This window comes from Gnatocerus cornutus, chromosome 10 (genome assembly GCF_029298725.1).
Source record: "Gnatocerus cornutus isolate USDA-ARS CGAHR chromosome 10, icGnaCorn1.1, whole genome shotgun sequence".
Taxonomy (NCBI): domain Eukaryota; kingdom Metazoa; phylum Arthropoda; class Insecta; order Coleoptera; family Tenebrionidae; genus Gnatocerus; species Gnatocerus cornutus.
The window spans coordinates 4276505-4304136 of NC_142242.1; the positions used below are offsets into that span (position 1 = coordinate 4276505).

The 27632-nt window shown below is 31.1% G+C and overlaps 1 protein-coding gene across 1 annotated transcript in view; it reads left to right on the forward strand.

The window, feature by feature from the left end:
* The window catches only part of LOC148167279 (metabotropic glycine receptor), a 114070-nt gene that overhangs the window by 61231 nt on the left and 25207 nt on the right, over positions 1–27632 (forward strand). The window contains exon 2 of the mRNA XM_088047351.1: positions 16902–17085. Coding sequence (XP_087903477.1) covers positions 16902–17085 — 184 coding nt within the window. The remainder of the gene's footprint in view (positions 1–16901; positions 17086–27632) is intronic.

The following is a 27632-nucleotide window of genomic DNA, read 5'->3' on the forward strand; positions in this document are numbered from 1 at the left end:
TATCGAACATATTTTTCAATTGAACTGAACCTGAATAAAATTTCAGAATAACGCGAAAATGAATGGATAAGAAATCTGTTTGTTTTGTGGGTTATCCTTCATAACGTCCTCTGAATAAAATATTTTCTGAAAAGTGAGCTTAGGCCACGCGATGTCATTCCATTCTTGATCTGAGCAGAGTTCCGCTTTTAGGATTTTTAAGCAGCTGCTTGAGAATTGCAGATCTTAAGACTGTTTGAGCGAAGAAAGAGTCATGATCTTTTATTTTGTATAAAAGATGGTTTTAGAAAAACATTTACATTTCGCATAAAATTTGCAAGGCTAATTTACTGAGTATGCACGTGCTTAAGATCTGTTGAAACTGTCACAGAAGACAAAGTCTTAATTAAAATAAAGACAGTTAGGTCTTTTACGTTGAAATGTTCATTACATTAGGTTGCTCTTATATTATGCAACAAAGAACCATGATACGAAAATAACACGCTCGTCGTTCTCAGGTTGCATTCTATGCTTTCAGCTCCATTGCAGTACGAGCTGTGAAATTTATTGCATTAAAAATTATCTTTATCTGTCTACACTGTACAAAACTTAGAAAAATATTGTGTTACAAACGTGCCATTCCATATTAAATGTACCGTAAATTTGATATGAAAATCGAGATGTTTTGTTCTTGAACAGAATGAGAAAATTGTTAAACGAACTAAACGAATAACATCCACTTTTTTACTTTTTTTAAATGTTAAAATATTACTATATTTCGCTTGTAATTACCTCGAGTTTATTCCAATAAATGAACAACAAGTAACATAGTAACAGACTAATCAAGCGACAAAGAACTTTTATGCAAAGACCACATCCACTGCCGGTAGCGGAAAATGTTTACATATTTTAAAACTATCGAATGAAATTTCATGAGTTTGTGCACTGCGTATTATGGTAAAATATGTTTTTCATAAAAATTTCAATTTACTGGATTTTTCTTTTTGTCAACACCAGATATTAAAAGTTAGTTAGTTGGAAAGGTAAATTATGTTTCTCCAATAACGACGCAAAAATTTATATTTCTATAAATTAAAATAATTTAACATTAACCCGAGTCTAAAGCTCTTTCTAATTTAGTGGAAAGCACGTTTTAGGGCTCACTGAAATTGTTGTTGAAATTACAAGAAAAATTTATTACCCTGAAAATATTTGTGTGTGCAGTTATAATAATAATTAGTGGAGATGAGAGTTTACGAAAAATACATTTTTGTATGTAGGTACACATTTTATAATTCTAAAATATTGTTTTAAATAACTCACAATTTTAAAACATCCAGCTGATTATATCCGCCAGATATTCAGTGTTGCAAAAACAATTGAATTAGTTCTGCTGAAGGAATTAATAGTTAATATTATGTGTAAATGATGATGATAGAAACGGGCATCCGGAATTTCCTGCTTGAATTATTATTACATATTAATTCCTTTGAAGCATTTGCTTAAAATTGAATATTGTAATAATCACAAGATATTAAGAAAAGAATATGTGGTGACGCTGGTTTGTTTTAAGTTTGAAGAATTTCATTGTCAACATTATTACCTATTGTAGCGTTAGTTGGAAAGACTTATGAAACCGATAAGAAACACTTGCTGAAATCATAAACATAGTTCAATAATTTATCTTCTTATAGCGTCTCGACGCAACCAAGCGCCATAGCAAATAATACAAATCCGCAAATCCTCTAGTCTATTCGTTCAAACCTAATCACTTCGAATTATTGCTTCCTCACATAGCCACGGAAAATTACAACCTAATGTCGGAGTAAACATGCAGGAATTCAAACAATTCCGTTTGAACCCTTCTCTTTTGCAATTACCACAAAGAAAGTAATTTTTCCTAGTAACCCAGAAAGGAGATGACCCATATTCGGTCCAAGTGCCAAATGTTTCATTTTCAGTTCTCCCTCAACAGGCGAGAAAACCAATAAAACTTTATATCTACTTACTAAAAATCAATTCTAATTTGCGATTGCTTTATTAATTAATCAGTGACATCAACTTTGATTAGACGACGGAGAAAAATTCATTACGGTATTTCATTCCGGACTGCGGTCTAAATTTAATTTCAAGGATGACGGAACAAACAATAAATAATGATTTTGTTCGTTGCTGCAAGAGAATATCGTACCAAGGAAAGTTTAACGAGGAGAATTATTCTTACCACTAATAATTTACTAGTCAACAACGACGAAATTTGTACTGGAGCAGTGGAAAGTCATTTCTAAAGTAGAATTGCCACCTGATTCTGAATCCGAAGCTCCTTTTGCTTCATCATGTCAGAACTTCACTTTTCTTTTTTCAACAACCTGTAAGATCATGAAACTATAATACATCATTGCAAAGTTAATTTTTTTAAAAACTTCTTAGTATTTTTTGTTCTGTAATATCTAAACGATAGGATAGGCGTTAAAAAGGCAATATCTCAGTTTTTTAATTCTGAATTTTAATAAAAAATTGATGTAATAATTAAACTCTTGAGAGACATAAATGCAAAATTACATATAAAAATCATAAAAAAATATATAAGCTCAATTTTTCAAAAATATTATGGGAAGTACTAACTCTAACAATAAGTTTTAGTAGAACGAACATAAGAAAAAACATTTTCAGGAATATATCTGAGAATATTTCTTTTAAAAAATTTGTTGACTAATGTAGTAACTGTACGTCAAATAATCCATGGCCACATATTTCTTGTAGTTTTCAACAGAGCCAAAGTACAAATTGAAACAACTGTTACTGACACTACACGGGGTAGGTTACTGCATGCAAACTACTAAATCACTTAAATCGGTTGATATTGTTTCTGATATACTAACAACTTCTTTTAGTTGCTAGGAAGTCGAGGTCATTAACATGTTTTGCTCTAATCTAAATAGGTAAAATTTTATACTTCTTTTAGTAACATACTCTGTCTTGTAAAAATACTTTATGTTGAATGCACGCGCGGGTTTCATATTCGTTGTGGATTTTACGACAGTTCAATACATTTATATAAAACTCATAAATAATCCTAAAAAGTAACATGTACACTTTACGACTAGTGTTGAAAAAAGTTTGGATTTTTCAGCATTTATCAACCCTCGGTGTTTAATAATGTAGATAATCGAGTATCCTAGTCACGGCATCAAATGCAAAGAATTGGAAATCGAATGAATCCTGAACGTCCTGGTGCTTTTTTCAGGTGCGCTTATTATCCTTGCAGATGTTAAGGTTACAAGGATGCTAATTTATAGGCACGAAAAAAATAACAGATAAGCGTAGGACGAAGAAACTTGTTTGGTTGAACTTTCACTACACAATACTATAAGAGCTGATTTTTTCCGTAAAAAATCCGTTCATAAATAACAAAGATATTGAGTCCGAAAGTCAATATTTTCCTTCCAAATTTAGCTCTTCTTTACGTTTGTTTAAAAATAATCTATAAGAGAAATAATTTTCCTATAGGTATATTTTCTGAAGCCGTCTGTTAATTTATTACTTTCTTAGAAGAGGTACGCGATGTGCACAGACTTGAGCGGATATTAAACATCTATTATTTTGTACGTGTTGTATGAAACTCGGGTTATAACCATTTAACCGGATTGCCTGAAGATTCCATGTTTGGAATTTGGAAAGCTTCACGAGAATAATTGTAATATTCCTATTGCATACCCGAAATGTGAGCACCTTAAGTTAAATCTTGTAATTAAACTGGGAGAGCTTGGTTTTTTAATAGAGCTTTTATAAATTAGATTTATTGATATGTGGTTGCAGTGCCGGATTTAGCTAAATTCATTCAAACTTTGAATCAAATAAGACAAGTTAATAGTGGAGAAATACAAGATTATAATTATAACTTGTTGTTTAATGCTTACAAACTTAATTGTTGCGCCAACTTTAAGCACTTACTTATTAAACTTCGTATTATTTTATCAACACAGTCTTTGTTGATTAATAATAAGTTTCTAACCAGTGTAGAAGTGAGCATTTTATGACGTTAAAAGTGTCCACATTAACTATGATGACCGTTTTTTGTTAGTTAATTGGTTCTTGTTTCTAACTAAATATAATAAGTATTCGTAAAGAATTTGCCCCCCCCCCCGTATTTTAATTGAAACCTGTCTACTTCAATCATAACGACAAAAATAAATATTTCAACTAAAAATGCCATAAAATTACTTTTCGAATTAACATAAATTGAGTGGCATTGATGATTCAATGAATGAAATTTTAATTTTAATTACATCATTGTTGCATTAACTAGTTTCTGTACTTTGGTAGTGAAATAATTAATTCCGAGCTTTAGTAATAGCGGTCAGGGTATTGCAAGTTTTTGCATCAGTTTGTAGTCCAAGTGACATTATAATGTAGGAAGGAGCACGAAAGAAAATTCGTAACTTTGTCTTGTTTTATGGGAATTCAGATCCAAAGAAAACGGCCAAATTTAAAACAGCAGAAATGTCGGTGGGGCGTAGCATAAACATTATAACAATTCCTGGGACCATCAAAGCTCATTTTTGGGCGACAACACCCCCCTCATAGAAGAAGCAGAAGCAAAAACCCAACTTGCGCTTTCAGAAGGTTTCTATTTTTAAATAAATTGGAGGTATTTGATTTTTTCTTTATTTCTGACTGAATGAAGCAACTATTTAATATAGGAATCAAACTGAATTTTGAATTCGGGATATGTAAGACAAGATTCTTAGCCACAAAATTACAAAAGAAAAACTATCGGAAATTTCAATCGGTTTTAATTCAGTTATTTGTACAGGAATTATGTTTTAAGGTTTCGATTCTGCGTGAAATTCTTCGTAAAATGAGTAGCCTTATGCTACATATTGGTTGAAATAAATTTTCTGAAGGTCTTTTTTGGATGATTTTCTAAAAACTGTTTTAGGACAAAGTAGAAGTCTTTGAGTTATATGTCAATCTAAATAGCAGCTTGAAATCTATCATGTCGCTAAACTTCAGATCGGTTGGATGTACGATTAAAAATAGCAGATGTTTTCGATTTTGCGTGAAATTGTGCGTAAAATAACTTAAGTTAGATTCACAAATAAGCAAGAATAGAATTTTTGAATTCAGGATATGCAAGACAGGATTTTTAACAATAAAAGTGGGGGAGAAGCGATGGCAAACATTACTTAGGATTATTGAGACCGTGGCGGTCAGAAATCTTTGAAATTAAGCAATGAGATTTTGCATGAAGCTTACTTCAAGTGTTCAGCAGGAGGCCAATTTTTAAGAAAATTGGAAAAGCATTTTTTTATATTAATTTGAGAAAAATTTATTTAAAAAAAACATCACAAAATTCCGCTTAGTTCTCGACATATATTATTAGAAGTTTATAATGCAATTTTCATAAGCAAATTAGGACTGGAATCTCCTTATAGTCTCTTAAATTCTCACATATTTTAACACAATTAATTAAAAATTGAATGAGTATTTCTCCTTTTTGTTTTATGCATAGGTCGGCTCTTGATTCTCCGACAACAGTTTAAGCTGCCGTTGAAAATATTTTTATTCCGAAAATTTCGAGCGTACTTGTATAATTCAGAAAGCAAACATATCGCGAGTTTCCGACGAAAGCTGTGCTTCTGGCAGCACGAAATTACGTCCTATTAGATTTATATTTATATTTGATTTTCTTGTTCGGCATTGTATGATTAAATTTTGACTGAAATTAGAAAAGTCCGTGAAAAGTTCGTTCGAAATTTGGAAATAATGTGATTCACGAACTAATAACAATTGAAAAGCAAACTTTGAGACGGTTCTAAACGAACAGTTAAATTTTCTCTTGTCAGGTCAGAAAAGTGAACTATTAAGTTTTTTCGCTCTTATATTTTTCTGTCTGCGAAAAACGAGTAAATTCTTATATGAAAGCTTAGAATTGACTTGCTGCGACCACAACTTTCGCTCGCTTTGATGTCTTTGAAACGAATCGCTTTCATGTGATTTTTAAGTAGTTCATTTACCACGAATGATGGCTCTATAGTACCTACACATTTCTGCTAGAGCGTTCCAGGGATTAAACCAAACTTTTTAATTAGTCATTTACAACTTCGATTGCGATTTTTTTCTAAGTGTAACAGCTAAATGCTCTTATTTAAAAATTAAAAAGTGTGAAACTTTTAAGAGCTTAAAACTTGATGAAGAAGTTCTTAACAATGTAAGCGAAAATTATAGTCTTGATACCCTCTAAGCGATTTGTACCAAATATCTTTTTGTAACAATCATGCTTTCTAGGTATTATGCTTAAATTAATTAGAAATTGTTGAATCTTCATGCAAGTTGCGGGTTCAAAGTTTCCAAGACAGAGACGTAGAGAACTAACGCCAATAAGAACAACGAAAGTAGCTAATTTTATTAGTACTTGAACTGTTCTTGTGAGATGTAGTGAATAAGTTTTGTTTTGTCGCAATAAAATCTTAAGTAATTCGTGGTATTTATAATTATTACCTGTCAGGCAACGCTACAGAGGATCCAGGGTAAAGGCAGAACAATAGATTCATTTGATTCCATGTTTATTACATACATAACTCCGTTATGAACTCTACGTAATCAAAACAATTCCAGAATTAATTTCGGTGATATTGTCATCCAGAATCAATATTATCATGTCACTAGAGATATTTACAACGACTTTTAATTCCGCTATTGTGCTTTTATTAAAAAAGAATTAATTCAGAATCAAACTTAGTTCCAGTACTTGTGGTAAGTTTCACTATCTGCGTCCCTACTCAATAAATTACTAAATTTTGATCAATAACACTGTTTCTGGTAACTGCTGCCGCAAACCACACTCCCTTGAAGGTTTATGAAATTAATACATCTGCCTCGCTAGCATATCAGAGGCTTACCTCTGAAATTACCTCCTAATGTTACAAATGTTCATAGATAAACTTGTAGTGGCTACTTTGTACACCGGTTGCAGTTTGTTTTCATGATTGATTGATTATGTCCGTACAGAATTATTACTGGATACTTGTACACGTGGTTTGGAAACACTTGTAGGCACCTCTAAAATTGTCTTTAATTTTCAGGATAACATTTAGAAAATTTGCATACGCTTATATTTGACTAAGCTTTATAATCGGATGCATAAAAATGTCTTTTATCACCGATAGTTTTAGCGTCGCGACGCCTTAAAAATGTAATTTTTAGCGATTTTGAAGGGTTTGTGACACCAATCGCTATTTTTTTTAATATAACATAATACATATATAATATATATAATATATACATAATATAATATATAATTTAATGTAACATTTCTACTTTTATTTTAGATTTTATTTAAATTGGCTTCGTCCAAATTGGAAATTACGTGTACACCAAACTGTCACAAATGTCGTCTATCCTTTAGATTGTAACAAAATTGTTATTTGGCGGAAATTATCGCTTTTAAATGTTGATTAAGGATGTCTAGTTGTTTCCAAAAATTGAAACATACTCGCGTTAATCAAAATTGACTTTTATCCGAATGATTGAAGTGACTTGTGAAAATTGTTTATTAAATGTATTATATTATATATTATATATTTAGTTATTATTATGATTTTGAAATCTAACTTGAAGAAACGTTTTTTTTTTAATTTGAAACGTTATTTGCATAAGATTTCAAATAAAAACTGCGATAATTTTATCACTGTTATCTTGAAAAGAATTCGAATTAGCTGATGTTTTTACAAAAACATCCATTATACTTCTTAGGCGTCGCGACGCCAAACTAGCGGTAATAAAGAACACAATTTTGCATCAGACACTGGAGTTTAATGTAAATTTGCGAATATTTATCTTTCCAATGAAAGACGATTTTGGGGGTGTCCATAAACGTTGCCAAATTCTGTATATACCTACAATTAAATTTTACTTTTTTTACTTTACTTTTAATGATCAGAAATCCTGGTCACAGCACCAAATTCAAAGAATCAAGGAATTGATGAATGGTCATTAATGGATTTCCTCGACATATAAATATAATGTACCTCTTAATGCTTAAACTTGATGTGGCTATTTTGTAAACTGAGGGCTGTTTATTCTGATGATTGATTGATTATACCCGTACAGAATTCATGTTGTACAAGTTTACAATTGAAATTACTATATGTGACAACATTTGTAATATGAAAAATAAACAATACCCGTGTGATCAGTTCTGATAAGATTAAATGTATGTTGAACAAGCGTTGGACAGGAAGAGGATTAAATTTTAAGCACGATGACATCACATTTTGAATGGTTGAATACCTTCGAAACAACAGGATTCGGAAAAAATAGATTTCATATATGAAAAGGGAAACATAACGCAAACAATAGTAAAACACGGAAGCACACTGGTTTTATGAATGTGTGTGTTTCTTGATCGTAAACACTTTACGGCTGCCATTTTCACCACTTGGGTGTTGTCTGATTTAATGCTTCGCACTTTAGTCGTAAAAACTATACACAAAAATTCGGATTTTTGATATTAGCCAAGCCAAACTCTCTTAATGACAAAAGCTCAGGGCGCTTTATGTCGAAATAGTGTCACTTTTTCCAATCTTAAGATTCCTATTATTCATTATCACGATAAATCAACACGAGATCCCCGTCTTCAGCGTAGTATAACAAAGAGTTACTATTATTTATAAAATAATAGGGGAAGGCAGATTGCCTCCGGACTTACCCCGGAACAGCGAAAAGGCAGGAATAACGCCACCGGAATCGAATCGAAAATTCTAGAGAAGAAATTCCACCGGATTTATAAGCGTCACAAAGATTGCGGGGTCAGTAGACGGCCATTTAGCGTACCTTATTTATTGACGCTTTAATGACACCAAAATTAAGCAAGAGCTTAAGTGACGGTTGGGGGATGAAATTAATTGGGGCGTGTTTCTTTATTATCTAGATAGTTTCATAGTCTGGATAAATGGTGGATGCGTCCAGTTAGTACCTATAGCAGCGCGGAAGTTTATATACTAGTTCTTTCCGTAGAAATTAATATTGCTGATGTTGCTGTAAATTCTAATGTTTCATAAAAGCGTGATGCAACGCGCTACTGCTTTGAAACTGAAACACATTTAATTATTAACTCATATATCTGAATTGTTCAATCTGCCAGTGTTTTCTGTTCAATAACTGATCAAAATGATAGCTTATTTGTGGGTGTTCAATTGAAAATAACTGTTTTTGATGGATTTATTTTTTAGGCGGTGTTGCATAAAAATCTTTACTAAAGGAAAAAATAGAGTACGACTCTGTTGTAGTAACAACAGTGTTTACACGTTTGGTTCTCCGATTATGTTTTAAATAATAAAATTTTCGTTACTTTTTTGGTGGATTTATTATATATTTAGGCGGTGTCGCAAAGAAACTTATACCAAAGTTTCTATACGAGACTAAGTAAAGGTTGAGAGAACAACGAAAATTTTCCATTTGAATACTGTCAACAATTATTGTTTATATATCTTCTCTGCTTATATTTGGGCTTACATTAATCCTTGCCGCGACAAGCGATTTTCTCTAAAGATGATGTAACTTTAGAAGGCTGTTTATGACTTTGCAGAGATTCTTTAGCTTTTACCTGTATCTTAATATTAGTGAAGAAGCAAACTTTAGTCAAATTTGAAAACTCCAAAACGATTAATCGACTCTTACAAGAACCCGAGTGTCAAAAGCAAAGTTTTCGTAACTCTGTGTTAACAAGTTCTCAACTGCCGTCGATCAATAACAATATTTAAGAGAAATCTATCATTTAATCTCCGGTGATTTGTTTAGTTTGTTTTTTTTTGTGGTACATAAATCTATTTTGTCTGTCTGCGCGCGCTTTATTGTAGTATTAAAGCAATTATTGTAGAAGTTTCAACTTACCAAGTTTACCTCTTCTCAGCTGCGAAACAATTAAATTGCAAATGCAGTGAATGATAGAGAATTTATTCCCTGGTCGTGGCTTTTTATTTCCGGTCATATCTTGGCATTTTTCGTGATTTACTTGGCAGTTGCAAATTTTATTTGGCTGTTCAGTTATCGTTATAAATTTTCATTGATCTATGAAGTTTTTGTTTTATTCAGAGCACGTCCACTTCACTTCACATTCTGATCATGGAACAGTCTAAGATAAAGCTTCTTGTTATTATTTTTGCTCGTTTTAATGGAGACGCCAGCAAAAAATCTTTTAATCGAATTATTATCGAGCATTTTTGGCTATTTTTCAACACGCTGTTGTCTGCATTATAAAAAGCAATTTCTGTGTTGGCATATTTTGACCGTTTCTTAAATTAATCGTTGAATTTTGTTCGGTCTCGACCTGATTTCAGGATGTTCAATAGAGTGAGTCCATCGGGTCTAAATAGGATGTGGCGTCCTAAAGAAACATCCTGTTTAAAGATTGGAAATTTTCTGGAGAAAATTGGCTATTAGCTGCAAACATTTTCTGTGTTAAGCATAACGGCTATTTCTATAAATTCAATTTTTACTGGAGATTCTTTACAAGTTGGATCTTTAATACAATCAAAAAACCATTCAATAAGTCCAAAACAAATTAACTGTAGATTTTGATTACAATAATGTCAATAGAAGAGCCTGTTAAAACTGCACTGTCTTTCTGCAGCATGGTCTTTACTGATATGAAATAGATCGAGCAGTTTCCGCCTATTTAGCAGTTATTAACGCAGTGTAACTTAAATCCTAATTTGGGTGTGACCTTTGTAATCCTGGGAATTTAGAGCTATGGGCTTTGCCTGTCAGATTCACTATTTGCCATCGCACTCCTTTCTAGGATTATATAGCTTCTCGAGCTTGTAAAACTGCCAGATACGTATTGCCAAAATCTCTTCGAAATATCTAAATATCTATCAACATTAAAACTTGAAATGCAACATTTTATTTTGTTAAATTATCGTTATCACACTTTCATGTTATCTTACGACTTTATTTTACGGCTTTAATGGTATTGCGTGCACGTTTCCATCGATACGAACATATTCGAGTTGCTAATCAAGCAATAATTCTAGGCGTAAGTAAAAACCTTTTTTTATTTAAATTTAGATGATTACAAAACGAGACTACACGAGTTTAGAATGTAGAACATGGATTAAACAAGTTTATTCAAACGCAAGAAATACTATTTATCTTCATAATACTTAATTTAAACGTACTTGATGTCAACCTTACATTTTTCTTGAGTAAATTTGCCAAAGTGAAAACGTCAGCGTTCTCTGATAGAAGTGCAGGCAAAACGAAATTCAGAGTTTATTTAAGTCAGAAATTTGACAAAAGTAATTATATGGGCTTTTTACAAAACAATTGCAAAGTCAGAAGCTCAGTCGTTTTTCCAGCGTCCTTTCTATTTTAAGAGAAAGTATTTGAACAAGCCATCGACTCATTCAATCAATATTCCAAAAAAAATTAATGCGTTGACTTGAAACACAATGAAAAATATATTTTCGTACCAATTGACATTGTAATTGTTATAATCAATTGGGTCACGTTGTATATTTATTTTATTTTGAATGGTAAAATTTACCTTGCGTGAAGAAAATATAATTTAAATTAATTCAAACTTTATTTATGATCTAACGGTACTGATTCAATTGCCGATCAATAAATTTATGCGCTTTATACAGCGATATAAACCGGTGAATTTCAACGTGAGAAATGATCAAATTTTAGAACTCCTAAAAAACTAAATTAAATTTTTCTGAAGGAGAGAAACTTGTCAGCGTTTGTTAGGGTGCTTGAACAACAAAATTGCATTTTGCAGGTTTAAAACGAATTTTCTGAGAAATATTAATTTTTAAAAGAAATAAACAAATCAGTTTTGTATGAATTGGTTCGTTAGTCATATTTATAGCTTAGAGCATTGCTCTAGGAAAAATGTATTTAAACTGCTCCGAATTTATTATTTTAAATTATATGTATCGGTGCAATTGTTTTCTCGACACTGTACTGAAGTTGACACATTTCTATTATTCAATGCGTAAAGTACAATAAGCTGGAATTAAAAACAAACATATAGGCTAATAATAGGCTAATGAAACATAAATTTGGAGTTTAACGCTATTAATTCATAGTAAAAACAAAAATGTAATAATTGAAAGCGATTAGAAACTACAGAGAACCAACTGCAAAAAGCAATCAAGGGAAAATAGAGAATGTGTAGAACGTGAAACGTTTTCGGGGTATGTGACAATTTATTAACTCAATTTATAAATTTAAAAGAAATCAAGAAATTTCATGTTTTCAAAACATTTGCAAAAGATAAAATGAATGTAAAATACCAAGAAAAACCAAAGAATGAACCAAAAAAAAATAAAAAAGAAAATACCAGTTTGCATAATTTTGTCTTAATTTCTAAGAAATTGTGTGCTGAAAGGTGAACCGAAACAAAGCCGCGTACCATTTTTTATGTTCCTTTAAAGCACAGTTCTTTAGTCCTTCGTCAAAAATAAAACGTAAGTAGGTACGCTAGGAATGCCTTATCATTCTCCAAGTTTTATGCATTCCAACTTTGGCCAGTACATTCCTCTTTGTGAATTTTTCACAAGTTCTTGAAAGATCACGTCACAGAGCGGTATTACTTTCAATGTGCCCTTTAGTTTAAGAGAGAGAACCTTTTCTGTTATTTAATTGAACGCAGGAAAACAGCATGGCGAATGATATACAAAAGGAAACTTTGAGATCCTCTTAATTTAACTGCAACTGAAATTATGCTTATCACACGTGAAAAGGCAATAAAGTTTGATGAGGATTTCTGCAGATGGCGGGATGATGACGCTTGGATGATGTCAGAATTAACGAAAAGCAATCATAAAATTAATTACTTTTAAATCCATAGGGTTTAGCAGAGGGGGAATTTTTAAACAGGATAGTTGCATCTTGGTTGGTACCTAATCACGTAAATGTTTACATATAATCAAGAATTGCCTTCCTGACCGTGCCTTCTAATCAACGCTTAACCTATATCAATGTTACTTTAACAATTAATTGAGCTAATATTAGCTTAATTCAAAGAGGAAGTCGGGTGCAATATTTCGAACGTTTTACGACAAAATTTCTAGAGATTTTAATGTCGCACTAATACGACCTGAATTGGTTATATGACTCTGTTTCTCATGTAAATTTAGCCATTCGAGAAGCTCAAACTTGTCCACATAAAACGAACAAATCGGAGCTTGTTCCAGGCATCTTATTGAAATCTGGTAGTTCTCTCGATATATTTTTATCGAAAGAAATGCGCTTAATGATTCAGAGGGTTCATCCAACGTGACAACCCTTGTCTCATTACACATATATAGGGGTGCAGAAATGGGTATGCAATTCTGTGTTGGGATAAACCACTAACTAGTGTTTTAGTACGTGAAAGCGTAATACTATGCTTTTAATTTGCGCACAGGATTTAGAATAATTCACATTTAACATGCAAATCGAAATGGGAAATATAGGATTTAAGGATTTACTACGCATTCACAGAAATAGTTAGCTTCTTCAAGACCACGCCGTGTGAATTTAATATTTTTTTACCTTATTGTACATTTTTATTAACACTTAAAACTGTCTTAATAATTTGGAAGCTATGTCTACTCGACTTATTTTGGTAAAACCACTTTTTCTTGGTAACACGCTTAGTGAACATTTAACTTTTTAAATCGATTCGGCACAGTTGTTGCGTGACGCTTATTTAATACATACATAACCATTAATCATAAAACATATATCGCGGAAAATGAGATATATGTGTAAGTTATGTTATTGACTTGATTTGAATACTAACCACTGCGTAGTTCAGAGATTTTAGTTTTAGTTTCTCAACAACACACAACAACAAATTGCCATTTTTTTCAAGAGAAAAAAATATTGAACTACTTCTCTTAATAAAAATCTTTATTAAAGCTTGATGAGCTACAAGAATAAAGAACAAATCAATAAAAAACAAGAATCATCAAGTGTGAAATTGTGACTCAAGTCATTGAAGCCGCCCATTTAAGAAACACGCAGAAAATTTCAAGATGTTTCAAGAAACCGCTGTCATAGTGCATAAAGATGAGTCTATTATAAATATTGCTTAAAATTTTCTAAACAAAATGTGTCTCATTGCAAACACTAGTTTTTTTTAAATACAGGGTTTTAGCAACGCTTGTGGACACCTGCAAAATTGTATTTTTTATCACAGATAGTTTTGGCGTCACAACGCCTTAAAATTGTAATTAATTTTATTTTAAATGTTTTAAAATTTAAGGGAAACATGTTTTTATCAAGTTAGTTTCCAAATTCATTATACCAAACTGTCAACATCTTATGTTATAAAAGTCATATGTTCTTTAGTTTGCTATAGATTGTTGCTTAACGATTTATAGTGCTCAAACTGTAAAACATACCCCAGTTAATCAAAATTGATAATGAATGAAAATTTGATGTAAGTTTAGATTGCAACTGGTTCGTAACGATTTTGAAAAATAACTTGATGAAGCAGCGTTTTTAGTTAAATTTTAAAACACAATTTGCATAATATTTAAAATAAAAACTGGGAAATTTTAATCACAGTTATGTTGAAAAGAATTTGAATAAGCGAGTGTTTCCGTGAAAACTTAAAAATTGACAAACATTTCCTTTCTTAGGCGTCGCGATGCCAATGTAACGGTAATAAAATGCAAATTTTTGCGTCAGTTTTATTTGTAACATTTTTAATTAAAAATATGTAACAGCTTAAACAAAATTTATAAACATCCCATTATAACAATTCTAAACATTACATTGAAACGAATTTAAACAATCCACTCTATCAGACTATTACATAAAAGTAATTCTTTTATAATAAATATATATTACTTTCATTTGTTTGTCTCAAAAAATTTTCTTAATCTTAATTTTAGCTGATTTAAGAGTTATGATTGTTTTCATTGCAAAAAATTATTTTAAAAAAGTATTCTGTGAACATTACGATGCTTTAGAAACAAAAATTTTAACTAACAATTTTTTTTCTCTACATTGACTTAAATGTCACTAAACTACACCAACTATTGCTCGTAAAGTTTTTAATTTAAAATTTCTTAAATGAAAGCAATAATACGAAGTACTAGGCTTTTAACTTTGTGCAGGATAATCGAAGCACGGTTAATCGAGCGAACACCTTTGCACGGATAATCCGCACCCGGATATGTTGTATATAAAACTTAAACACAAAATTCAACTGTTCTACTACATATGGGATATGAACACAATATCGCACTCGTGCTACGTTATTAAATGAGTTAAAAATAGTGGCTGCGCCGGGTCAAGCAATTATATAAAAAAAAATTGTACTGAGAGCGGAGCTGTGTTTTACTGCAGTAAAATGTTTGTTTGCTAGTTACTCGATTAAACAATAAATCAGAGGGATACCAAGAGTCCGTTAATAATGTTAATTAGCATTATTAAGCACCAAGCCTCATGAATTCTGTTTTTTTTCCTACATTGAATTAAACTTTACTAAACTACATCCACTGGTTGTTGCTAGTGAAATTTTAAATTTCAAGATTTTTTATTAATTTAAAAATTAAATAAATTGAATAACAACAAACTTGATCTTCATTAAAGCGCAAGAATTAGGATTTTTTTTTATTTATGTAGCTATATCATTTATTTAGTTTAAAAAAAGTTTTTACATTTTCACCAAATAGTACATTGCAGTACAAAATATGCAACAGAAATCATAACTGTTGAGGGCCTTTTTTTTGCTTTTCTTTAAATCCTCTAAATTTTTGTTTTTGATGTCCTTTCAATTTTTAAGTTTTTAAACCAAAGTTGATTGCTATCAGTCCACTGTCCTGTGTAAATTTTTGAAAGATGTAAATCAAGCTTTAAATTTTTTACTGAGAAAATTAGGAGAAAGTTGAATGTAGTTAATTGAAGTTTTGGCAAACTTAGGCAGAACGATTAGCTTCTACCATGTCACAGTTGCATGAAAGTCAAACGCTTTTGCTGCTAACTGTTATCAATAGAAGTAGGGGTACTGCCAACTTTTCTTTTTAATGAGTGGACTTATAGTAATAAACGGTTTCAATCCTTTCATGATTGAAATTTCATTCTTATTTATACCTATTCTTATTGTTTTTAAAATTGTTTAAAATCCGTTTTTATCGAGTTCAAATGAAAAACTTAAGTTGTCTATAATCTTTATTAAAATATAAGGTAATAATAGAATCTCATATGCACTTGCCCATCTATTTAAATTGGTAACGATGCATATACTAAATAATGACGAATGTGTCAAACTAATTATTATAATAAACATGAACAGAATATGAATAAAATACGAGACTGTTTTAATATTTTATAACTGGAACATCACATATAAGATCGTATTTTACAGAGCCGACTTTAAATTCTTAAAGTTGATAAGTTTATAACAATGAAAATAATTGGACCATACCTTGCTTTCGCTGTAAAGTACAGTGAAATGTTTCGATATGAAATTTACGACTTCAGCAGGTCGATGTGTTTTATTATATATATTGTAAAATAGTGAAAAGTAATGTAAACCGTGGAGTATAAACATTAGAATAAGCGAATTCTTGACTTTGTGGAAAAGGTTTATTGCTTTTAGACGTATATTCTTTGTCTTAGAGTACAACACGAAATAAAATGTAAGCTGTAAAAGTGGAAGCAAGGTGTTTTGTGGTTTGTTTTTATTATCAGAACATCACAAGTTAAGATTTACGTATTTTATAAAGCTAAAATTCGCAATTGTTGGTTCTGTCAATATCGATGTTTTTACCTATAAGACTTTATTAGAAAAATCGAGTCTACGGCCAGGACGACTTAGTTTCTCTTTGGGCTTGTTATTTATCATAAAATTTACTATGACACGTCAACAATTTGTAGTGAGCTTTAAATTTGAAACAGGTGCTTTGTTGCAGGTTACAATACATACACATACAATGAAAGCGCTCACACGGAGAGAGTCCCAGACGAGATTTTGTCAGTGCGTTACGAAGACGGAAAATGGTCAAAACCCTACTACGACTGTGGTGGCGGAAACATCTGGATGCTCACTTACACAGTTCCGTTTTTTGGATATCAGAACAATACCTACTACTTCAAGTGAGTGTTTCCTTCCGCTTTGTTTTCGTAATTAAATGTCATTCGTCTGCAAAAAATCTGCACGAGTTGTGCTTATTAACACAATATTTGTATCCATACTGAGTAGAATTCTCCCCGGTAATTTGCATACGGTTTCAGCTAACTTCATATTTGTCTGCTCACGTACCTCTTAAACACCAGAGATTTCAATGATACTTGTATGATAATTGTCTCATGTAATGTCTTAAATTTGTGGAACACTTACTATGCGGTTAACGATGCTACTATCTTCAAAGTACACATATTTAAGCGACATTCTCGTTTCATTGCGTTATAAATATTTTAAGCAAAGTGCAGTCTTAGATCGCATACACCGAACTTTAAAGTAAAGTCAAAAACTACTTTAATTGCTTTCAAATTTATCCCACCAGCACATCATTAAATTGTCGTAAAAATTTCCAATTCTATAATTAGCTGCGGTTATTAAAATTATAATTTTAAAAGATTTGTTATGATGTGATATGACATACTCATAATCGTAATCATAACTTTCTAGCTATGTCTATCAGTTGATCAATTTGGCATTTATTTCTAAAATGGTTTTACTTGAAGCAAGAAGTAACAGTGTAAACTGACAGTACAGAATCTTCTCCGAGCGAGAATTGTTCCAGCACTCATAAAATTCAGGAATGTTGAAGTCTCCAACAATGAATAGTTGAGAATAAACTACTTCAAATAATCAAATAAAGCTACATATAAGTTTGAAAACCTCTGCCATCAAAACTCTAATTACTGAGTTTCTGAATATTTCACTACAAAAGTTGAAACATTAACGTTGGCATTTTCACTTTAGTAATAAGATTTCAGATTTCTAAATGTCAGTGTTCCAGATTTTTTGAAATGCAGCAATGTTTAACATTATAAAACATCTAAAGTTGTTGTAGGGTAATTATTGTCCTTAAAAAGATCTTAAATGCTTAAAATCCTCCTAATTTCTTTAAAACCTTCACCTTCACAAACTTCACCAAATTTAATGGAAAGACTTTAAAATGCTCAAATCAAATAATTTATTTATGTATAAAATGTTGAAAGAAGGAAATAAATTGAAGAGAATATAAAAGTAATTTAAAGTAAGTAAGTAAGAGTAATTTAAAACAAAAAAGTACGGCGATGATGCGTCAAGCTATTGGCACATTTTTTTTTTCGAGTCTTTATTTTGGTGCTTTGGGACATAACCTGGAAGTTTTTATGTGTTGTCGTTGAAATTTGTAAAGGTAACTATATATTTCTGTATTTGTGTAAAATTTAGCAATTTTAATTTTAAAAATATACAAAATTTTGTATTAAAATTCGTTACTTTAAAAGTTTATATACTTGATCGACGAAATTTTAGGAGGTTACTGATTTAGATTTGTTCATCACGTGTGTCAAATTACAAATTGATTGTGTCGAAAACACAAAGTTTATACATTTTGTAACTTTGATAAATAAAATTTTATATTAAAATCCGTAATTTTGGAAGTTTTCATTCTTCATCAATAAAATTTAGAGAGGTTTCAGATTCGTGCATCAAGTGTGCCAAATTACAAATTAATCATGTGAAAAAAAGAATTTAAAAATTTTTATTTTTAAAAATATACACAATTTTGAATTAAAATTCGTATTTTTAGAAGTTTTCATACTTCTACAAAATTGTGTATTAATATTCATAACTTTAAAAGTTTTTATACTTCATCAATGAAATTTGGAAAGCTACTGTTTTGGATTTGGAGATTTGGATAACAACTGTACTGATTTACAAATGGATAAAGGAAAAAAAAAACAGAAATTTGAAATTTTAATTTTCCAAAATTTACACAATTTTGTGTTAAAATTCGTAGTTTTCAAAGCTTTCATTTTTTATCGATGAAATTTCTAGAGGTTATATTTCTGCTTTCTTTATCAACTGTGCCAAATTACAAACTGTTTGAATTAAAAAAGCAGAATTTAAAAATTTACTGTTAAAATTTGTAACTTTGAAAGTTTTCATGCATTAATTAATAGTTTGGGGTGGATGATACCACATATAAATTTCCGACAGGATCAACATGGCAAAAGTAGAATAAATCGTTGCAATACGTAATGCAGTAATGCGGTAATAGTGCACGATGGAAATTTAATTTGATTGATTAAAATTTAACTGCGATTTTCTATCAGACGAGATATTAAACTGTAAGCAGCTCAGCGCATTTTTTGTCAGGGACGAGATGGCTCGGTTTTCCATTTATGTAAAAAGTCGCAAATCATTAATAAAATTGAATTTTGGTGGACAACTGCGCTTTTTAATGACTCATATATCTACAAATAACATGTGTAATTTCAAGTTTAATGCAATTTTTCCGTTTTACGCTGGCGGGTATCTGCAGTTTATTAAAATGCATTGAAAAATGTCAGTTGTAGCGGAGATAGGTTATGTTATTTATCAAAAATTTTTGTATACAGGTGTCGATTTAGTTCGATTTAAAGTATAGTGATGAATCGATAACGTCTAGCTTCGGAATGTGAGCATTTTATCTGTTAGGCGAAGCACAATTATCCGTACACACGAGCGCATTGTTGCTTTGACAGAGCCAGACGGATTTGGAAAGCATCCGAATGGTATAAAGCGGATACGCGACGTTCATCAGTAGACAGAACATACTTTGTAAGGACCAACGGTCCTCGCAACAACAAATCAGACAACTATAGCACTCATTTAGACCCACACCATTATATTATACCTCAATTTATGTTTCTGACACTTTCATTTGCTCTACTTAGGCTTTTGTTTGAGGTGTAAATATCGAAAAAAAACTCTCTAAGGATGTCAAAGAAACTGCATTTTTGGACGAAAATCAAAACTAAGACAAATTGATTGAATGGCTCCTAAGAAACCGTTTCCCTTCAGATTTAGTTAGGATTATTAATGTTACTTTACAAGAGATTTATTCTTCAATTAAAGTTATTATTTCTTTCGCTCCCTCAGGGTTTGTAGGGATTGGAATTCTGCGTGAATAGAAACTTTCGTCACATATACTACGATTCTCAGTGAACATTCAAATGCAGATTTTACAGTTAGTTAAACTTCCTTTTTTCATAACTTTGTCTTGATATCATAATTTGTTTAACCTTTTAAAATGTTTTTCTCTCAATCTCAAGTATTTTTTGACATGAAAAGACTGACTACGGTTAAAACCTAATTATAGTTAGAAGAAATCTTCTTATTTTTTGATGCGGATATTGCTTTCAGGATTAAGCAGACCTTTCAACTCTACAGAGAGATAAAATGACCATTAGTCCGGAAAATAATCCTCGCCAAAATAACTAGTTAAACTGCAAACCGAATCGGATGTGAAGTAACTTTGTGCTACATGGTTATCCTTTAAGAAAAAATAAATCAATCATCCCAAAGAAGCAAAAAACGGTAATGCGGAATTAATTAGTTTCGTGCTAAACTTCAAGAGCTGGGATAATTGCACCTTTGGAGTCACTCTTTGGCTTGCACTTCAAGTATGCTTCTCATTTGGTAGTAAAGTAATTATCAAATTGTTCGATCTGGCTGTCAGAGCTTTTGTAAATTCTAAGCAGGTTGCTGTAGATAATTCAAATTCTTAACTAGCATAGTTTAATAAGTAGCACACATTTCACGCTCATGCCTAATTTCACAAACAACTCAGAAATTTATCAAAGTTATTGTTCGAAAAAATCATTTCTCATCCCGTTGTGTCAATAAAAATAAATTCGAGAATGCGACAGCCGTAATTTGGTTCCGATTGCACATGAATTGATCATCAATAATAATACATGTTCTTTTTCAAAACGAGTATTACCGCTCGTTTTCTCTCTACAAAAGCAAAGAAAATTCCATCCGAATTTCGTTAAGACATCAGCAACGTTCAGTAATAATAAAATCAAGTGAAAAGAAGCAGAAGCAGACACTAGGTTTTCAATTTGCCGATAATAACAAGCCCCTTTTTCTTAAAAATAACGTTCGATCTCTGTTTTAAATCAAGATTAATGACAGCATTGTGTTTCAAATAATGGAAAAGATTTATAAATAGGAGCGTCTACATTTATGTTTAGGAACCTACATCAATAGACTAATTGATTGGATATTTATTTTTACCACCAAAATACTTGATTACATGTTATTGTCGTCGACTGTCTGAGCAATACCTCGTAAATGTCTTTTAAATTATAAATCAATATTTACCTTTATGAGATTCGAGATGTTAAACCCAAATTGCTTATTTGATATTTGATAGTGCTTTTAATTAACACAAAATGTTACACCAATGTAGGAAAATTAAATAAGAAGAAATTATTTAACTGATATAATTATCTGACATCTACACTGAATTCCATACTTTTTCCTTTTGAGTGTTATTGGCATCTATAGAAACATAAATTTGCGAAAGTGTCACTGAAACATTTTTAGAAACTTTGCTTTTATTTTTTCCGAACCATTTCTTTTTATTAATGTGCGTCTTTTTATTGTCAATTTCATCTGTTGCAAAAACAACGAATCTCCTGGAAAAACAAGATAAGAAGTAAACAATCACATTATCGCCTATCGCAAAAAGATACTTGCAAAACAATTATCTGATTTATTATTTCCAATATTTTATTGTTATTCCATTACAGGTAAGTCTATATCAGATATCTGAGATAAAATGGTGGATGCGCTGGGCGAGGTCAATAAAATTCATTTTTATTTTTTATCTGTTGGTAGCCGCGCTTGATAATTTAATAATCGTATAGAAAATTTAAATAATTTAGAAAGTTAATGCTTTTAAACCAACACAGTTCGTAGAATTCAAAGGTTTGTTCCATATTTAGCGCTTTTCATGTCTATCTAGTTCAGTAATTTACAATAATTAGTTGTTTTTTTCTTCTTTGTAATGAGAAACCTAATTTAAGTCATTATGTTGTTGGCTCATATTTCGGTGCTTTATTTTCCTGTAATTAGCACAATTGCCCGATTTGAAACCAATTATAATTTGATTTCAATCAATGCGAATTAATGCTGACAAATCCCAGTTAATTTGAATTGATCAAAGTGTTTCAACTCGAAAATTTACAATCGATTTTGGTTACGTTAGCTTTAAAAGTCGCGTGTTTTACAGTAAAATTTTAGTGTCACGATAAAAGCAGTTAATAAATCTTCAAAACTGAGTGTTGACAAACGTGGGATTTACCTGCTGGTTAAATTTGCTTTGTTTTAATTGCTGCAAAGTTCGGTGTATTTTTTAAAGTGAATCTTATTTTTCTTCTTGCTCCTAAAACAGATTTTCAGGCTTTGGTTTTATTTCTTTTGTATTGTAATATTTAGGACTTTCACTTCATCTGATGATTGACGATAACATCGGCTTTTCTTTGAGCCTGATTTGTTTTTGCAATTCTAATTTATTGTGGAAAAATCTGTGATTTATCTAGAACTTGCTGATTAACAGAGCTTATAAAACTCTGTTTGAAGTTATGATAAAAAATACATATACTCTAAAAGCTAAATTAATTAATTTATGAAAAGCTGATATTGACGAGGCACCCGCGAGCGAAAGAGAAGTTTCAGCAGTGAAAAAAAAAACTGTAAAGCTTATTTTAACTGAAAAGCTCGTGTTTCACAACACTGCTGTGTAATTAGCCTTGCCATTGAATTTATATTTATTATTAAATTTACATGTTTAGAGCTAATTTTAATATAGAAACTCTAATATGACAGGACACTTAAATGACTTAACTTTGAAAATATAAATTAAATTTGATGTTTTTACGTCAGTCACCTAATTAATTATTAAAGAATGACTTTGCAGGAAGAGAGAACAAAACAATCATAATAAAGTTGTTTAACAGACCGACAAAATGAATTATATTATAACAAAACAACGGTACCTACTAATATCATTGTTAAAATAAATTGTTCGGGAGCATAAACGAGAATGCGAAAGTCAATGGTCTGAAAAAATGACGTCTCGTTTTATGTAATAATCAAAAATCTATTTACCAAAATTTATCTACTGTAAAATTAAGAAATAAACTTGAGGTGTGAAATATTTTCATGCAACAGGACCTCGAAAATATAGAGATTTAAAATTCCATTTTCCGTTACCTAATAAATTATATACACGATATCTGAAATTTATTGTTATTTCTCACACGGGTAATTACCTACTACATAATTAAGCGCTGTGAAAGCCAAAAGCCTCATTAAATAGAACGAAAAAAAAATGGTAGAGGTAATTTACTCCCCGAAAAATATATGTGAGAAGTTTGCATGAATACTCAACAAACTTGAATACAAATTAGATAAAATGCACGTCTGAACTGACCTTTACCGCATGAAAAAGGTTAATTTACTGTAGGGAGTTAGAGCGGGACTACATTTTTCTCCAAAGCCCACATTTTAGTGCAAAACAGGTAAATATGGGTTGTTTTCTATAGTTCAAAACCGTAATTTGTGGCACTAAGTTTGAAAAAACTAAACCTTAATTTGATATAATTATAGTTTTTATACTAAAGTGAAGGTTCTAACATAGAACCAATTTTTTTCTTGTCAATTATTTCATACACGCATAGTGAAAATAGTAACAAATTTTTAAATAGAGTAAACATTAACAGTGTCTGATTTACAAACTGTTAGCTCATAGGAAACGGATAATTATTCCGCATTAACCTAGATAATGAGCCAGGATCAATAACGCAGCTTATTCAAGGTTTTCAGACTTTTTTGTGAATTAAAAGCGCATCTTCGCTATTTGATCCATACATTAAATGCACGGAATTCAACAGTTTTGTGATTTTTTAACGGATTTAATACTAGCATTAATTTATTTAAAGATGTTTTAGATTACATTAATATTTTGCATCTTTTTGCATAGTATAGCTTTCAGATTTACACTATTTTGTGTTGGTTCTTAAAGCTCAGAGTAATTTAAAAAAAAATCATAGAATCTGTTTTTGAGACGAGATTACCAGATTTTCTATCTTATAACTTATAACCTTATTCCATTAAGAATGGACAAATAGCTCTTTTTAAAAATTTTCTTGAGTCATCCATGCTTTGACCACATTGACTACCTGCTGTAATAATGTGAAATGTGTGCTTTTATCCTAAGTTACACATAAAGAATGTTATTTCCATTAGCGCCGAGAAGCAGTGTTTTCCATTCGGAAAGTGTTGAATTTGCTCTTGAATGAAAACTATTGATTGAATAATAATAGCAAGTAAATTAAAGTTGCGGACTGATGCGCGTATGATATTTACATAACAAGCTCGTGATTTGTCGGTTTTTGTTAAAATTTCCACAATGACTTCAAAATGGAAAACCATTCGATATTTTCTGTTTTAATGCATTCAAGCTCTTTGCTCTAATCAATTTGAAATTTAAAGAACGGAAAATCAATAAGGTTTTACGACTTTTGCTCCATTCTTCATATCGTATGCAGCCGATGCTCTGTTCCATTAGCATCAAATTGAATTAGTTTAATGTAATTCAAAAAGGGATTACGTGTGCAATGTTAAGAAGATATCATATTTCAGCTGCTTTAAAACGCAACAATGACAATGTTATAATAAGAAATCATAATTAGAATTTCCCTCTCAGACATTTTTTATGGTAATAACGTTTTCTTATGCGGCTTTCGTTTTATTTAAGACAGACAAATTTGCTTTTTTACTAACTGAATTAATTTAATACCAAATCAAGCTTTTCGGTAAAAATGGCTAACCCGTTCATGAAAGAAGCCCCAGGCTGCGAGATAAAAATTACATTTTGTTGGATCAAGTCATTGTCGCATTCTTCGCAGCGTTTTTCCATTATTTAAATCGTTGAATCCCAAAAAAATATATTTAATTTGTAAAAGTACCGGCGTATTTCGTTTCCGCAATATTTTCGTATACTTCCTTCCACCAGTTTTATTTATTTTGTTCCTTAGAAAATGTATTTTTATTCCGTTAGAATACATTTAGGTATTGATTCTGTAATTCCAACCGATGTTTGGAATAAATTAATACCTCAAGAAAAGCTCGCTGCAGCAAAAAACTGAACGCAAGAAAAAATTAAATTACATTATTGTGAATATTCTTTCAAAGTTGCTTTTCATATAATTGGCATCACAAAAGCTATAGAAATAAGAATGCGGTTTGTCTTTGTAGAAAAATTTTTCTTTTCAACACGAGGTGCTAATACTAATGTCAATGTAGCATCTCCGCTTTAGTGTGGTCAAAAGCGACTAAATTTTTTCAGCATTCTTTCCAGCAGCGTATTTCTGTGATATTTGCCGGTGTATTTACGTGGGAGTGAAAAGTAAACGAGTATTTATCGAAAAGGCGCAGTTTTGAGAAAGGTACAATTTCCGAAATCTGAAAATCACTAAGCCTACCCCTCGTACGTGCTCTATTAGTTTCTTCCTTCTATATCAGTTTCTGCGATTATTGACATTCCTTTCGTTCCTACTTTGTATTTCTCGCGAATATCCAAACTGGTCTATTTAACATGGATTAGAAAATCAACTCAGGTATAGTTCAGCTTTTTTCGAAACCTTTCGGACCAAACCTTTATTCTATTAAAGCATTCATAAACGTAAAATAGATGCAATTTTGTTGTATTTAACGCTACAAATATCAGAGAAATGTGTCTAACCTAATTTACGTGTTGGCTTTACTTTATTAAGTTGGAGGAATGAAATTGTTTATTAGAAAGACTTTTTTTATGTAATTAACTAACAAACAAAAATTAACTGCTAGCGGAACTAGAATTCGGATTTAATTATGCTTTATTGTTCTTGCGAATAAGTTGACAGTGAGATCGTGGATAGAAGATATCAGAATGAAATAAATGTAGTTCAAGTCAAAAACATTTCAAAGAAAACATTTAAATTTTAATGACTTGCCTGTAGTGGCTGACTTGATTTAACAAAAGTAAAATTATCCAAATTCTTTTCTTCGTTATGATATTAGCTTCCATTCTTTAGGTTATCTTTTAAACTTTGTAGCAAACAACGTGAATTATCCGAGAGCTTAACATTCTACTTACATTGATTTCTGTTAGCGTGTAATTTTCAGTACTAAAGATCTTTGTTGACAGAAACTTTCCACAATTAATATAGAGGTTCATTCACAATTTAATTTTGAACATAAAAGTTGAAAACTTCCCACTTTATTTACACCTAAAAAGATCTTCCAGAAGGTTTATTTTTTGTGTCGAAACTTGTAAAGTTACAAAGAATAGATTGTTCTATCAATTAATTTAAAGTAAACACGCCCATGTAAATATGGTACCCCGTGGTGCATTATATTATCATCATGATTGATGATCTCCACTAAATAATTTCTCGCAACCCTGGCTACAAAATTACACATTTCTCTATTAAAATTGACTGTGGTGATTGAAAGCTCGCAAACCACATTTCCTATTGAAACATGTAATAAGGACAAATGGTCCAAAACGATCATTTACTAACGATCATGTTTACTTTCATTTTGTGATTATGAGTTAATTTTTGTCATAGTAAAATCAGAGTTGTCATGAATTTGCTACGATTAGCATACATTTGGCTCACACCGGAACCTAAAAACTTCGACATTTCATGCCAATTAAGTGTTCGGAAAACAGATGTGCAACCGCAGTTATTTTGCTAGCGGCTCTGCAAATTCAAATTTGTAGCAGACTCTGTTTACACTTGATTTGATGCCTAATGATACAGAAACCTCAAAGAGTACATTAGTGCTCAAAATAGCGAAGCAACTGGGCCTCTTTAATGCGTACATTACATTATTATGTAAACCTGATAACACGGGTCTCGGAAGGCTATGATTATGTCAAAACACAAAAGCGTGGCAACAAGTGAGAAATTTTTAGCTAATTTTTAGGACTATCAGACGTTTTACCCGTAAACTTGGAACTGAGTTTTCACTTTTCCATTTTTAACATTGGGCGCGTGATTACGACTGTTCATTTTATCAAAGTGTGACTAATTACAATTTAGGATTTCAGAACTTCGGGAAAATTTTATACGGATATTATTTCGCAGCATTGAAAAATACGACGAGTTGTTGTAGGATATTCTGCCCTGATTTCTATTTTCAACTTCTGATGTGATTCTAAGAATTTTTCTTTTTTTATTTTTGTAATGAACTAAGAACTGGGAAGCTCATCAAAAACATTCCGTGAATGCTTCTAAATCTGCAATATAATAATTTAGTTTTAATGTCTTTTAATTGCAGTAATTGCATTTTCTACAAAGTCTGCTCTTTATTTATTGGGGTGTTAAATTATATGTTAAAAATAGAGCAGTGCTCCAGAAATGAAAACAAACATAATGAATTCAGTTCCCGCAGAAGGGAAATGAAATAAATCATGTTGGTCAAGCCATTTCACACGATCTGTTTCTGGCAACGTGCATGTTGAAATGAGCTACTAAGTCGTATTTGTTCATTTATTTTCCACATGTTAACCAATTTGTCAAAGCTGTGTGGTGTGTACATAAATTAATTACTTAAAGTCTAAACACTGTAGAGAATTCTGTTTACCTAAGTTAACAATTAATTA